The following is a 16,188-nucleotide window of genomic DNA, read 5'->3' as shown; positions in this document are numbered from 1 at the left end:
TGCCCTCAAGGAGTGGATAAGTCAGTGGGAAGAGTGAAGAATTTAGTCACAGCTTCTAGGCGTTCATTCTTCCATTCAAGCTCTAAACAAAGGTCACAAGGAGCCCAGCAGGGAATGAGAATGGAAAGGAGTAGGAGAAACTCCACAGACGTACTTAGACTTAGGAGGAAGAGAGGGTTATATATTTCCATCCTCCAATGTTTATTGAGTGATCACTGTGTACCAGGCACTGGGATGGCCACTAGACATCCAGGAGTGACCCAGACGGATGAGGACTCTACTACGGCTTACTGTATTCTAGGTGGTGAAGAAAAACAGATTAACAAATAAATGAAATCCAGATTGTGATACATTTGAGGAAGGAAAAGTAGTAATGAGAGGTAATAACTGCGTTTGCAAGCAGGGTGGAGAGAGAGAAACTTTCATTAGCATAGGGAAGAGGGGGAAGGCTCTTTGCACAGTTACCAAAGCTGAGACTTGAGGGCAGATGAGAACGAGAACAGCTACCACGGAGGGATTAGTGGTCCCCCCAGAGGGAAGCTGGTAAATACTGATGACGGAAAGGGCTGGAGCAGAGAGACCATCTGCTAGGCTGGAGCTTAAAGAGCAATTACTTCTGGAAAGTTTGGGATTAAATCAGTTGATCTCAACCAAGGGCGATTTTGCATTTGACCACATCTGGAGCCATTTTGGGCTATCACAATTTGGCAGGGAGAGGATGAGAAAAACCTGCACTTGGGGCACCTGGGTGGCTCAGTCGGTTGAAGCCCAGACTCTTGATTTTGGTTCAGGTCATGTTCTCACGGTCGTGGGGTCCAACCCTGGGTCCAGTTCTGCCCTGAACGGGAAGCCTGCTTGGGATTCTCTCACTCCCTCTCTCTCTCTCTCTGCCCCTCCCCTGCTCGCACATGCTCTTTCTCTCAAAATAAATAAACAAACATTAAAAAAAAAAAAAAAAAACCTACGCTAAAGAACAATTTTAGCCCAAATTATGGCTTAGTCATTATGTTATAAACTCATGTTTTACCAACTGGTATCTTTTTTTCCTTCACTGCAGAAACAAAGTAAAACTAGGTTTCAAGTGACCCCATGCTTCCTTTACCCATTTTCTAAGAAATCCCATTGCAGAGGTTCAAAGGAGTTCACGAACCTTAGAAAAGCTCCACAAGGCACTGAGTATGTCCCTGAACGCGTGAGAAAGGATCTGAGGAGACCAACACCCGACTGCTTACGGGGATCACCTCGCTGAGGTTTCATTTGCGTAATTACAAATCAACGTTCGAAATAACGCAAAGTTGGGTCTATGCTAGGAAAGAAGTGAGATACCCTCAAGGATGAAAACGTCTGTCTCTAGACCTCTAGCTCCCGCTTCCAGGTTGACAGCCGTCCCCAAAAGCTCTAGATGCTTCTCCCTCATCCCGCTCTGCAGTGGCCTCAGGCCTCTCTGTCAGCCTCACCCCCACCCCCCGCCGCCAGTCCCGGTCCCAGGCACGCAATAAAAAGCGGTCCTCCGGGCTTTAACCCAGCACCGCCCGCGTCGGCCTCCCCGCCGCCGCCTCACCTGGGCCGGCAGGCGTCTCCTCAGCAAGCCCCGCGGCGGGCTGTCCTCGACGTACCGGCTGCGCCAGCCGAGTGGTCCTGAACGGAAGGCCCCGTCGGGGTTCGCGTGCGGCGCCGCGAGCCAGGCACGGGTCTCTCAGGCCCGGGAGCGCGTGGCCAGCCTTCGGAAGGGCGAGAAGGCGGCAGAAGGGACGCGGCGCCGGCGACCGGGGGGCATGAGGCGAGGAACCCAGAGCGAAGGAGGCCAGGCGCGGACGACGCCGGCGCTGAGGGGGCAGGGATCTCCAGGGGGCCGTTAGCAGCCTCTGGCAGCTTTTTGCATATTCATGAAGCCGAACAAGGCGGGCCGCCCGGGCTTGACTTGGAGAGGTTATGAATTATTCATGAGTAAGTGTCTCTCGCCCCACCCAGAAAGGCGTCGTTGACTATTCATGAGCCCGAAAGGGTTTGGGCTCGAAAAGGCCGTTGGGCATCCTTCTGAGAGATCTGAGAGAGACCTCGAGGAGCTGAGGTGAGGGCTGTGCAGAGGCAAGGTTCCCCGGAGAAAGAGGGCGCTTGAGCATTGTTACTTCCGTGTTCTTAGGTTATTTTTTTTTCTTTTCCTTTCCTTTTACTTGAGGCTTTAAGTTTCATTTGAAAGTATTTCGCTGAGCCCCGAAGTACCCTGAGGAGAAGCGGGAAGGCGGGGGGGGGGGGGGGGGGGGGGTTGCTGAGGAAAAAAACAAAGAGAAGCTTCTAGATAACACCCTCCCCACCCACCCCCGCCGCCCTCAGGGCTCGATTTCGAAAATTTTCGCATATACCAGGAAAAAAAAAAAAAAAAAAAAAAGTGGCGATAATTGTACTGTGAACACCAAAGTAGCTATTGAATTCAGATTTCGGTGGAAAAGCAGGATTGAGTCTTGGTGAGGAAGCTGCAAGGGTAACCAGCGGCCAGTCTGGATGGGGCGGGGTGGGGGAGTGCGTTGGGTGTGGAGCTTTGGGGGTGAATTTAGCTAGGCCAGGTTTTCTCCAGACATGGAGGTGTTCTGTCAGAATCAGTTCTTGCCAGAATCATCAGGAGATGACAGAGCTGGGGATGGGTCCGCACGGAATGACCTTGACTCCTTTTCCACCTTAACCGGGACGTGCCGTTTAATCTCCGTGGACTTTAGTTCCCCAAACAGTACTGGGGACAAAGTGTCTTGAAAAGCGAGATTAGCCAATCACCGACGTGTGTTCGGATGTGCAGAGCATGGGAGGGGGTGTGCAGTACATCATGTACTCGCTGGTGAAAATGAAGATAAAGCTGGGTGCTTGCCCCTAAAGGAATTTTCTTTCTTTCTTTCTTTCTTTCTTTCTTTCTTTCTTTCTTTCTTTCTTTCTTTCTTTCTTTCTTTCTTTCTTTCTTTCTTTCTTTCTCTTCCTTCCTTCCTTCCTTCCTTCCTTCCTTCCTTCCTTCCTTCCTTCCTTTCTTCTTAATGTCTATTTTGAGAGAAAGCGAAAGAAAGCGAGTAGGGGAGGGGCAGAGAGAAAAGGAGAGCGAGAATCCCAAGCAGGCTCTGCGCAGTGAGCACAAAGCCCAACGGTTCTCATGACCTGGGCAGAAATGATGAGTCCCTCTCTTAATGAAGTGAACCACCCAGGCGCCTGCCCCTATAGGAATTTTTTATTTAATTAGGCCGAGAGTCTAATGTCTCCCCCATTAGATCATCATCAATCTCTTGCCATGTGAACAGTATTATTTTACATCACTGTAATCCTAGATGATGACTGGCACATTGTGGTCACCCAGTTAATGTTGAATGAATGAATAATTGAAATAGCCTGAAGAAGATATTAAAAAACCAAAATAGCATGTACAAATACCCAGTTAATATAGTGGAAACCATTTATTCTCAGTGAGCTGGGAGAAGAAATTACCAGAGCCAAATGGGATTTATTAAAATGGTGAATGATAATTTGTGGAAGCAAACTCTGTGAAACCTCTGAGTAACTGGGTGACCTTTGACAAACCAAGTTCTTTAAAAAAAAATTTTTTTTTAATGTTTATTTATTTTTGAGAGAGGGAGAATGCAAGTATGTGAGCGAGGGAGGGCAGAGAGACAGAGAGGGAGGTAGAATCCGAAGCAGGCTCTGCACTGTGGGGCTTGAACTCACCAACCATGAAAGAGATCAAGACCTGAGCTGCAGTTGGACACAACCAACTGAGCCACCCAGGTGCCTCAACAAACCAAGTTCTTTTGTTGAACTTCGTTTTCCTCTTCTCTATTGTCAAAATCCATGACCCATTTTGAATTAATATTTGTATACAGTGTGAAATTTAGGTTGAGGGTTTTCTTTGTTTTGTTCTTTTTTGGGGGGGGGAGGGTGTTCAGCCTATGCATGTCCTATTGTTCCAGTACTATTTGTTAAAAAGACTATCTTTCCTCCACTAAATTGACTTTCCTTTTCTTTAAAGTGAAGAGATTGGATTATCTGTAGAGGATGTGTCCTTTCCCTTCCAATTCTATGTTGCTGAGCCCATTTAGGTCAAAATGTACTTCCTTTCAGTAAAGCCATCCTTCCAATCAGGCAAGAAAGGTCATCTAGTTGCATTTATTAGAATCCAGCTATTCGATATTACTCATTTGAGAGAAAGGGGATTTGTTGGGAAAAAATGGTTTTGGAAGATTGAGAAAGATGGGTGGGGAGTGTTAGGAAATCAGCTATTATTGTCTTTGGGCAAACATAATAAAACTGGTTTTTGCTTCACTCACAATGGCCAAAGAAGGAAAAAAGTGGCTTAGGCTTTAATGCGCTGAACAGTAGCTGGTTAATCTTTATCTGAATCTTGGATTCACACATAAAAGGGTAAAACAGTAAGCAATTGTGTCACCATTTTAAATAGGGCAGTTGAGATGTAGGTCAAGAGGTAAGCCTAGCATGAGTCTTTATCTGAGAAAGCACAGAAATCTTTTCTCTTTCTCAAGATCATAATTCTTGTCACAGAGTAGACAAGCATAAAAATGAAAGATATTGATGCCCTGTGAAGTTTCAGATGTTTGTGGGTCAAATATGCAAGCAAATATATAAGTGAAAGACATTTGAAAGTTAGAGTTCTGTTCTTCAAATCCATAGTTATGAAATCTCTCCTAGGTTTTTAGATAATGAGTTAGAACAAGGTGATAAAAAACAATCAGAGTTATTCTCTAAGAGTGCATGATCTGTAGTGTCATACCTCCTGGGGCTGTTAGCTTGTGAGCTTTCAAAATTAAGCAGAGTTTGTACTTGAATAGGAGACTTCCACAAAACACCTGCTCAAAGGGAAAACAACAGTAACAACAGAATAGTTAGAGGTTGAAAAGAGCCTCGCTGTTAAAAAAAAATTAGATACATTTTGCCTTCCTAAAGCGAACTCATTCTAGAAAAACAGAAAAAGACACAAAGACACTACTGTATTTAGAAATAAGCAAGCAAGCCCAACAACTAGGAGGGCACTGGTAGTGCATCATTTTATTATTTACCTATATTTATTTATTTTGAGAGAGAGAGCATGCATGAAATGTGGGGGAGGGGCAGAGGGAAGAGAGAGAGAGAATCTTAAACAGACTCCATGCCCAGAGCAGAGTTTGACGTGGGGCTCCATCTCATGACTATGAGATCATAATCTGAGCTAAAATCAAGAGTTGGACACTTAACGGATTGAGCCACCTAGCTTCCTGGGTAGTGCGTTATTTTAGGTGGGGTGAAAGCAAAAAGGGATTTTATTTTGGGGAGTCATTGTAGAAAAACCCCTAAATTGTGAGTCAGAGTTTCTTGAGTTTTATTCTCAGTTCTACCACTAAATGTTTGATTGACCCTAAGTCAGTTGACTTCTCTGGACCTTGATTTCCTCATCTAGAAAATTAGATGTTTGGAGTAGATGACATTCAAAGTTCCTTCTACCTATTAATATTAATATTCTGTAATTCTTTTGTAGATGCTTAATTCTTGTTCTTGTAGTATCTCTCTATTGATTCAGGAGATACTTATTGAGCATCTATTTTGTTTCAATACTGTAATCGTGCTGAGGATTCAAGAATGAAGTAAAGCAGGGGCGCCTGAGTGGCTCAGTCGGTTGAGTGTCCGACTTCAGCTCAGGTCACGATCTCGCAGTTTGTGAGTTCGAGCCCCGCGTGCTCTGGGTTGACAGCTCAGAGCCTGGAGCCTGCTTTGGATTCTGTGTCTCCCTGTCTTTCTGCCTCTCCCACGCTCATTCTCTGTCTCTCTCCGTCTTTCAACAATAAACATTAAAAAAATTTTTTTTTAAAGAATGAAGTAAAGCAGACACAAAAGGTCACATATTACATGGTTTCATTATATGAAATGTCCAGAATAGGCAAATCCATAGAGATGAAACATGGATTAGTGGTTGCAAGGTGTCGGGGAGGAGAGAGTGGGGAGTGCTTGGTAATGGGGACAGAGTTTCTTTTTGGGGAACAAAAATCTTCTAGAATTAATAGTGACAGTTGCAAAACCCTGAATATACCAAGATCCACTAAATTGTACCTTAAAAAAAACTTTGAAAAATAAATGAGCTAGACAGACAACTTTACTCTCATGTTAGCTCACAGTAGGGTGGGATGGATACATAAATACAACCATGATACAGTATATATTACAATGGGCACATAACCCAACTTGCTCGCTGTAGTGAATCAGGAAATATTCCTTGGGAACATTATACTAAACCATGTCCAGGAGATAAGTAAGAATTGAGAATGGAGGAGAATGTTTCAGGCAGAAGGAATATTGCAAAAGCCTGAAAGCTGTAGAGAATATGGTCCTTTAGGGTAATCAAAGTAGATAAGAATAGCTGATTCATAAAAGCGTAAGGGAAAATGGTTAGAGATGTGGCTAAGAAGGCATAAGCCAGATCTTGAAGCCATGGTAAGGAGTTTGGATTTTATCCTGAGCAAAGTGGGAAACCATTGAAGAATTTCAGTCTAAGAAGTTACATAATCGAGTTCACAATTTAGAAAGAAAACTTTGGCTACGGTACAAAAAACAGCCCAGAGAAGGGCAGGATCAATGACAGGCAGACTAGACTGGTGGTTGTAGCAGTCCAGACAAAAGATGAGGCTAATCTGATCTAAAGCAGAGATAACAGCATGTATAAAGTGAGTAATGGACATATTTGATAAATGTTAAGGAGACTGGATGTGGAAATGAGAGAGGGAACAGAGTTGAGTCATAGTTTTTAGGCTTGAACAGTTAGGTATTTGATGATGTCATTTACTGAGCTAGGGAACAGAAATAGGTTTTGGGGGGAAAGAACTGACATTTAGATGTGTTGGGAACATCAAAGTGGAACTGTCTCATAGACTGAGGTATAGATTTCTAACTCCTCAGAGAGACCTGGGCTCCTTATATCCAATCATGTGAATAGATATAGTAATTGAAACAATGGGAATGTGTTTGTTCATCCAGGGAGTGTGTTTAGAAGTAAGGAAAAAAAAAAAAAAAAAAAAAGAGTACAGAACCCTGAACACAAATGTTAAGATATGGGCGGGGGAAAAAAGTCTGAAGTAGACAATGAGAAGGAACAACTGGAAGGCTGGAAGAAAACTAGGAGTTCAAATACTAACATAAGATTTAAAAAAAATAAACATGCTTTATTACTTATAATGAAATATTTGTCAGTGTTCTAAGTGCCCTATATATAATGACTCATTTAGTCATCCCACAACCCTGTGAAGCTGGTACTATTACTATCCTTGTTTTAAGATGGGGAAACTGAGGCACACAATCTGCCCAAGATGATATGGCAAGTTAATTGCAGACTGAAATTTGATCCTAGATAGTGTGACTCCAGAAGAGTGCGAGTACTTAACCATTATGCTAGGTATGCTCTCTGGACGTACACATCCCCATATAAACATTGTAAGAGCCCTGAGAAGTTGGATTTATTGTCTCTGTTTTACCAAAAAGGAAACTGAGGCCCAGGGTGATTGTGTGATATGGCCAAGTTACAAAGCTACTAGATAGTTGAACAGAATTTGAACCTAGGTTCCTTAACTCCAAAGCTGCTTTCTACTACATTATACTGCTGTTTATTTCTCTTCACACACACACATATGTGTAAATACAATTTAACTTTACTTATTTTAGAAATGTTAATTCCTCAGGTATTTACCAAATGCTAATAGTAACCAGCTTTGAATCCTTTCTCAAAAACAAGTGCCCTGATTTGTCTCAGAGTTTTCAGTGATAGTATCAGTTTAATCCAGGTTTCTGTACATTCCTATATAGATATAATGTCCTAGCCATTATGTCCTAATTGAATGATGCTTTTTTCAGCGCTTGATTCTCTAGAAATGCCATCAGAATGTCTTATGATCATAGAATTTTTTTTTTAAGTTTATGTATTTAAGTAATCTCTACACCCAACGTAGGGCTCAAACTCACAATCCCCGAGATTATGCTCTACTGACTGAGTCGGCCAGGCACTCCCATAGATAGATTTTTTTTTTAAATCAATGAAGAAATCTATTTAAAAATTCTTCTCATTATTATTTATTATTTTTTTAATGTTTATTTATTTATTTATTTATTTAGAGAGGCAAAAAAAGAATCCCAAGCAGGCTCAGCACTGTTAGCACAGAGCCTAATGTGGGGTTCCATCCCATGAACTGTGAGATCATGACCTGAGCTGAAATCAGTTGGAGGCTTAACCAACGGAGCCACCCAGGTGCCCCTATTCTTCTTATGTATTGTCTCTAAGACTAATAACTACCCCAGGAGGGGGTCATTTACATGGCTTAATGGACCAGAACTAGGGCTTAAACTTCTGTAGTTCCTTATTTTGCTCATTTTATTTCTTGAAGTTTTAAGGGAAACAATTGATGTGTTGAGTCAGATTTGAAGGTTATACACAGAAATGAAAGCTATATTTTGAAGTCAACAAAAGACACCTGGCAATGTTTAAGGACTAAAGGACTGTTAGGTGGTTTTCAGTGTCCTACAGGATATTGTAAAAGAGTGTCCCCTAGTGCTGATCTGAAGAAGTAATTTGAGAGAAATTAAATATTACTTGTTTATAATCTCTATCACCACCTTGTGGCCGTGTCCTCAAATAATTCTGCCTTTTATTTGCAAAATCATCCAGAATCTTGCATTGTTCAATACACAAAAGGTCACAGGCTATCCTGGGTGATCCAGAATGGAATTACTTTAAATAGGTTATTTGGTCAGAACTCCATAACTTGAAAAGCAGCCCCAATACAAATTAAATTAAGATCAGTGGCACCTGGGTGGCTCAGTTGGTTGAGCGTCCGACTTTGGCTCAGGTCATGATCTCACAGCTCGTGAGTTCGAGCCCCACGTCGGGCTCTGTCCTGACAGCTCGGAGCCTAGAGCCTGCTTTGGATTCAGTGTCTCCCTCTCTCTCTGCCCCTAACCCACTCACATTCTGTCTCTGTCTCTCTCAAAAATAAATGAACATTAAAATTTTTTTTTTAAATAAATAAAGATCTTTGAAAAGAAAAAGGGAATTTGCTTCTTTGTTTATGCCAGTGAAGCAATAGAAGTGCAAACCAGATGTATTTCTTTCTCTTTTTTTTTTATAACTTAAAGTCCTTCTGTTTTATTTATTTATTTTTTTAGTATACTCTACCCCCAATGTGGGGCTCAAACCCATGACTCCAAGATCAAGTCACATGTTCTACCGATTGAGCCAGCCAGGCACCTCAAAACTAGATGTATTTTCAATATTCATTTTTTTTTATTATATTAAAATATGCATAATATAAAATTCACCACCTCAACCATTCTCAAGTATACAATGCAGTGGCGACTAAGTGCATCATGGCGTTGTGCAAACAACACTGCTGTCCGTCCTAGAAAATTTTCATCAGCCTGAACAGAAACTGTATGCCCTTTAAACATCACATTCCTTCTATCCTTCAGCCCTTTGTAACCTCTATTCTACTTTGTCTCTATGAAGTTGACTACTTTGGGCACCTCTACCTCATGTAAGTGAAATCATGCAATATTTGTCCTTTTGTGTCTGGCTTATTTCACTTAGCATAATGTTTTCAAGGTTCATCCATGTTGTACCATGTATCAGAATTTCATTCCTTTTTAAGACTTGTATATACCATTGTATATACCACATTAAAAAAAAATCCATTCAACTGTTGATGGACATTGGGGTTGTTTCCATCTTTTGGGTATTGTAAATAATACTGCTATGAACATTGGTATACAAGTATTTGACTCTCTGCTTTCGGTTCTTTTGGGTATACCTAGAAGTGGAATTGCTGAATAATATGATAATTCTGTTTAACTTTTTGAGGAACTGCCAAAATGTTTTTTACAGTAGCTGTATGATTCCCACCAGCAATGCACAAGGGTTCCAAGTTTTCCATATCCTCACCAACACTTGCTATTTTCTATTTTTTTTAGAAAAGCCATCCTAATGGGTGTGAAGTGTGAACTTTAACTTTTGAGTTACCTTTGAAAGCCAATTACACATGAAGTTAAATCAAGAAATCTTTTTAAGTTTATTTATCGAGAGAGAGAATGTGCATGTGCATGTACGCGAATGGGAAGGGGCAGAGAAAGAGGAAGAGAGAGGATCCCAAGCAGGCTCCATGCTGCCAGCACAGAGCCCAACGCGGGGCTCGAATGCATGGAGCCACCAGGTCGTGACCTGAGCCTAAAATCAAGAGTTGGATGCTTAACTGACTGAGCCGCCCAGGCGCCCCTCAAAAACATTTCTCGGATTGGGGCACCTGGGTGGCTCAATCAATTAAGCACGTCCAGTTCTTGATTTCCACTCAGGTTGTGATCCCAGGGTCATGAGATTGAGCCCTGTGTTGGGCTCTGAGCTGGGCACGGAGTCTACTTAAGATTCCCTCTCTCCCTCTATCACTCGTGCTCTCTCCTTCCCTCTGTTTCTCTAAAAAACAAAAAAGGGGAAAAAAAAGAAGTGTTTTGAACTCCTGCTATATATATTTATATAGCCACACACACAGAACACAGTTGCCCTCTAAGGGAATAAAAAGGATGAGTAAAATATATTCTTGAGCGGTGACTGGGTGGCTCAGTCAGTCTGACTTTGGCTCAGGTCATGATCTCACAGCTAGGCTGGTGACTTCAAGCCCTGCATTGGGCTCTGTGCTGACAGCTGAAAGCCTGGAGCCTGCTTCGGATTCTGTTTCTCCCCCCCTCTCTCTCTCTCTCCCTCACTCATTCACTCTGTGTCTCTCTCTCTCTCAAAAATGAATAAACATTAAAAATTTTTAAAAAATATATATTGTTGAATCTTTAGGTAATTTACAATGTATTTTTCTCCTTCAAATGTATTTGGGAACAAGCAAATCAACTTAAATTCTCACTGGGTGGTTGGAAATACTAGTCTAGAGATCGTAAGCCAAATTTATAGAAAACTGGTAGTGGAGATAAAAATGGTTATTAATCTAATTTTCCAAAGAATATAGTCAATGCTAATTATATAGTCCTTCTTTGGGAAAAGTCACAAAAAAGGTTACTTTGGCAAAGTCTCTAATTTTTTTTTCACCCCCACAGGTTTGACTTGTTAAAAGAATCTTGATACATTACTACAATGGCCACTGCTCAGCTCTCTCGCTCTATCAAAATTCACAAAGCATCTAAGGTATTTACTAAGAATTAAACGAAAATCAATGACTATTTAGTGAGTTCAGAATCATGACTTTAATCTTTGGTGTTTTTTTAAATAGCAGTTTTATCAGTTAATTGGCACATAATATTCTGGCAGAGTATGTCTACATTTTAACTACCTAATGGGCTGAGGATGTTCAAGAAATTAGAATAGATTCCTACAAAGTAACTGACTGGGTGCTTGTTTCATGCTCATATGTTTAGATTTTCTAGAGTAAAAGAAATCAGGAACAAAAAAAATGTTTAAAGAGAACAGTTCTCTGTTAGATCCTCATTTCCTGAAGCAATTAGGAAATTTTTGATATGCACCATGATGTAATTTTAAGGACTGAAGGAAAGAGCACTGAGAAGAACTTGGAGGCTGGGCCCCTGGGGGAGCATGCCAGAGTCAGGCATCCTTCCCGAGTTCACAAGGGCAGGTCTGTCTTGTCCCATGACATTCATTAATGAATCATTCATTTATTAATTAAGAGCTTGGTATTATATAATACATATTATAAATAAATCTTTATCTCCCAGAAGTTTAGAATCTGGTAAAGGAAATAAGATTTAAAGGAGTCAAGCCAATATAGAAAGCAGTATATACATTATATGTGTGAAAAAGAGTAAAACAATACAAGTTATAGGAAGTTAGAGATTTTATATAGACTGGAATAGTTTGTATATTACTCATGAAGGAAATGTGATGTAAGGTAGACTTTGAATAATAAAAAGGATTTGAGTAGAGGAGAGAGAAGAGAATTCTATGAGGAAAACCTACCAACATGCTTTGGCTCAAAATGAGAAATGAACATTTTAGAGAATAATGAAGAACGTATCCTTACTGGAGTGGAGAGACATCATGTTGGGCAGAAAAAGGAAATAAAACCGAATGGGAACTTTGGAAACAAATTAATATGGATCTTAAAAGCCAAGCTAAGGAATTTATGCTTTATTCTTTACTTTTTTTTAAAGTTTTTTAAAAAATTTATTTAATCTCTACACCCAGTGTGGGGCTCAAACTCACAACCTCAGGATCAAGAGTTGCATGCTCCTCCTACTGAGCCAGCCAGGCGCCCCTGCTTTATTCTTCAGTCAGGAGAGTGAATAAAATTGGGGTACCTGGGTGGCTCAGTTGGTTAACATCCAACTCTTGATTTCAGCTCAGGTCATGATCTCACAGGTTCGTGGGATTGAGCCCTGTTTTGGGCTCTGGGCTGACAGCGGGGAGCCTGCTTGGGATTCTCTCTCTCCCTCTCTCCCACCCACACTTGCTCTCTCTCCCAAAATAAATAAATAAATATTTATTTAAAAAAGAGAGTGAATAAAATAATTGTTTTAGGAATATTAAGCTGCAGCAAACAAAGGCAAGATTCCAGCTGAAGGAGAATTAGGGCAGAGAGAAAGTAGTCATCTTTCTGGCTTGAATTCAATATACTCACTGGATTCCTGATCTCATTTGGTTTCCTAAGTGTGCTTCCTTCCTGGGGGGAAATGCTGAGCTGGGTATATATATATGAATTACAGTCAGCTTGGGAGTTATTTTCTCTCTGTAAATTAACAAATTAATGTTTTAATATAAACAGATCTTTGTAGTTTGGACTGAATGAACTATTCCCAGTAAGTTTTAAGTGACTGTATGATTTTGTTATTTAATACTTAAAACAACAATAACAATTCTAGAAGCTAACATTTATTCAGCATTTGCCATGTACTGGGCACTGTGCCAAGGGCTTTATATTATTGTTTCAATTAAACCTCACAATAAGGTGGAAACTGAAGCTCAGAGAAGTAAAGTAATTGTCTTAGGTCATGTAACTTGACAGCTGAGCTGTCAAACATCACGTATGTCATTAGCACACTGTCTTGTTAAAATAGCTTGACATAGTGTTTTTTTATTGTCAAGTCAGTATTTTCATGTATTTGACATTTATGAAAACATCAATGATGACCCTTAAGGTATTAGATCAGTTGAGCTAAGAAAAATAAGAAGAGTTGAGCTAAGAAAAATAATCCCTAGGATATAGAAAAATAACAGAACTTTAGAGGGCTTTTCTAACTATTGATCTTCATTACTGCAAATGGCCTTTTAGATTCTATATTTAAAGTAAATGTCTTTATACTTCCAGGTTATTTAATTTTACAAATGGTTATTACTCAAGTGTTACCTTTAAGTTTTGGCAAGTTTTCAGTAAGGTGCCATATATAGATGCCATGCCAACTATTACCCACTTACTCAAAAAGACCTTAATTTCTGAGGCTCTGTCAGTACAAAAAGCGGTTTTCTGTAAAATTTTACATGCACACACATGCACACCACATACATACCTAATTCCCCTTCAGCTTTAAGTTTTCCTACTTCTGCTATAGCTTAATATTCCTAAAACAATTCTTTTACTCACTTTCCTGATCAAATCCACTGACTTCCCATTGATTGTAAAATAAACCATAAATTCCTTAGCCTGGCTTTTAAGATCCATACTGATTTGTCCCCAAAGTTCCTATCATACATGCAAGAGTATTATAATTTTATATTATTTTATTTTATTATATATTTTTATTTATTTATTTTATTGTATACTTATATGTTATTTTATTATATACATTTTAACAACGGAATATAATATAATTTGATAATTCATTGCCAGTGTGTCAAAGAACGAAGTTTATATAGCAAAATCATGACTAGAATGTCTTTTGGATATAGCTATAGAAAAGCTTTTTGTGAGTTCTTCATCATCAAAGGCATATTTGCGGGTAGTACCTGCCTCTAAGTAACAGGATTATTAAAACTTCAACAGATGAAACTGTGTAGTATAGTAAAAAGACCTCTGAATTTGATTAAGATCATCAGAGACTTAACCATCCTGACTTCTAACAGCATGGGAGTAGTTTCACTTACTTTGTGTTTTATATCGATGAAGTCATACAGTAGCGCTCATTTGTATGTGGTCTCTTTTGCTCAGATTTGTCTGTGAGAGTTATCATATTGTTAAATATGTTATTAAATTGTTAAATATATTTGTAGATTGTTAAATATAGTTGTAGATCATTCATTCTCATTTCCGTATATTATTCCATTACAGGAATATATGACAATTTGTTCATCCATTCTTTTGTTGATGGGCATTTGGATAGTTTCCATTTTGGGTCTATTACAAATAATGCTATTATGAACATTCTTTTGGTGAGCACAGGTATGCGTATCTGCCAGGTGTATATCTATGAGTGAAATATAGGTCATAGAACATGTGTATCTTTAGCTTTAGTAGATACCACTGAGCAAATTTTCCAAAGAGGTTGTACCCATTTATGCTCCTATAACCAGTGTTTCAAAGTTTCGATTGATTTATATCCGTGTCAACATTTGGTATTTTCTGATTTTTAAAAAATTTAGCCATTTTGGTAGGTAGTGTAGTGTTATCTAATTGTGGTTTTAATGTGCATTTCCCTCATGAAGTTTGAGTGCTATTTGTTGGCCATTTGGATATCCTGTTTTATGAAGTGTCTTATCAAGTCTTTTGTCCATTTTTCTTTTTGGTTGTCTGTCTTTTCCTTAGTGAATTTTAGGAGTTCTTCCTATATCCTGGATATGGGTCCTTTGCAGATATATGTATTGAGAATATCTTCTCCCATGTTCTCTTTGAACAGAAGTTCTTAAGTTTGATATAGTCTAATTCATCAATATTTAGAAAATACTTTAAAAATAAAATGTATTGACAAATGCCAGCTGGAGTTCATGAGACATATTTTGTGCTTGGATTAAATAAGAGCAAAAAACAGTCTCAGACTAATTAATTGTTACAAAAATGATCAAATTTTCATTTTTATTTTTATACATGTACACAGTAAATACTGAATATGACAAACATGTTGAAGTGATAACTCAAGATGCAAAACAAACTATCAGCAAATATTCTACATGAATTTAAGTTGGTAGAAAATTCTTATATGCTGAAGTAAAATTTATGCGTCTGTCACTCTCTTCTGACATTCCTAATATGGCATACCATTTCTTAGGGCAGACTATCCAATCAGTTAAGAATAACTATGAATTTTTCAATATATCAGACATACACACATATAATTTAGAAGGAAGCTATTGTTAGCACTCATACATTTTATAGAAGGCTACCTGATATCTTACAGAACTTTAGTATTCTAACTTCTTACCTTAGTATCCTGCAAAACTCTATCAAAGTACAAAAACATGGAGATACATGGTAGTAGAATAGTAAATGAATAGTAGTTCCACATAGGTAGAGTAGGGTGCATAGGAGAGGATAGGGAGTAGGGGCAGAGAGGAGGGGGTGGCAAATGAGGCAAGAGAGCTAGGCAAAGATAAGACTGATAGTTCTTTTTTTTTTTTAATTTTTTTTAACATTTATTCATTTTTGAGAGACAGAGAGAGGCAGAGCATGAGTAGGGGAGGGGCAGAGAGATAGGGAGACACAGAATCCAAAGCAGGCTCTAGGCTCTGAACTGTCAGCAGAGCCCGATGTGGGGCTCGAACTCATGGACCGAACTCACGGACCGTGAGATCGTGACCTGAGCCAAAGTCAGAAGCATAACCAACTGAGCCACCCAGGCGCCCCAAGACTGATAGTTCTCAAATGCTCCACTAAGGTACTTGAACTCTATCCTATATGAACACTGGTCATGTCATAATAAGATTTATATTCTTTAAAGTTAATGATGGCAATATGAAGGACAGAGTGAATGAAAGTAGCTGTTGGCAGAGAGATCGGGGCTACAGCATGTAATAAACGGGAGAAGTAAATATGTCCTAAGTCAAGGCAGTGACAGTGAGAAGGGAAAGGAGAAGATATATTTGAAAACTCTTTTAGAGAGAATTATAGGGTTTAGTGCTTGGAAATGGGGTATGAACTATAAACAAGAAAGAGAAGCCAAAGATGACTCAACTTCTACCCTGGATGATTGGAGTGGAGGCTGATTAATTTGGGAATGAAACTTGGGATCAGGTTTCAGTGAAAGGTGATAGAG

General features: G+C 39.6%; 1 protein-coding gene across 7 annotated transcripts in view; it reads left to right on the top strand.

Moving 5' to 3' along the window:
- Positions 1-1,835: 1,835 nt before the first annotated feature.
- The window catches only part of HORMAD2 (HORMA domain containing 2), a 93,172-nt gene continuing 78,819 nt past the window's right edge, over positions 1,836-16,188 (top strand). For 6 of the 7 annotated variants that reach the window (XR_006707511.1, XM_045457762.1, XM_045457763.1 and 3 more), the window contains exons 1-2: positions 1,954-2,071; positions 11,092-11,179. Coding sequence is in view for 6 of the 7 variants with exons in the window: in XM_045457762.1 (XP_045313718.1) it covers positions 11,129-11,179 (51 nt within the window). In the remaining variant the exon portion in view is untranslated. The other variant, XM_045457759.1, reaches the window with a different exon arrangement.

The sequence above is a fragment of the Leopardus geoffroyi genome, chromosome D3 (genome assembly GCF_018350155.1).
Source record: "Leopardus geoffroyi isolate Oge1 chromosome D3, O.geoffroyi_Oge1_pat1.0, whole genome shotgun sequence".
Lineage (NCBI taxonomy): Eukaryota > Metazoa > Chordata > Mammalia > Carnivora > Felidae > Leopardus > Leopardus geoffroyi.
This window is presented reverse-complemented; position numbering and strand designations above follow the sequence as displayed.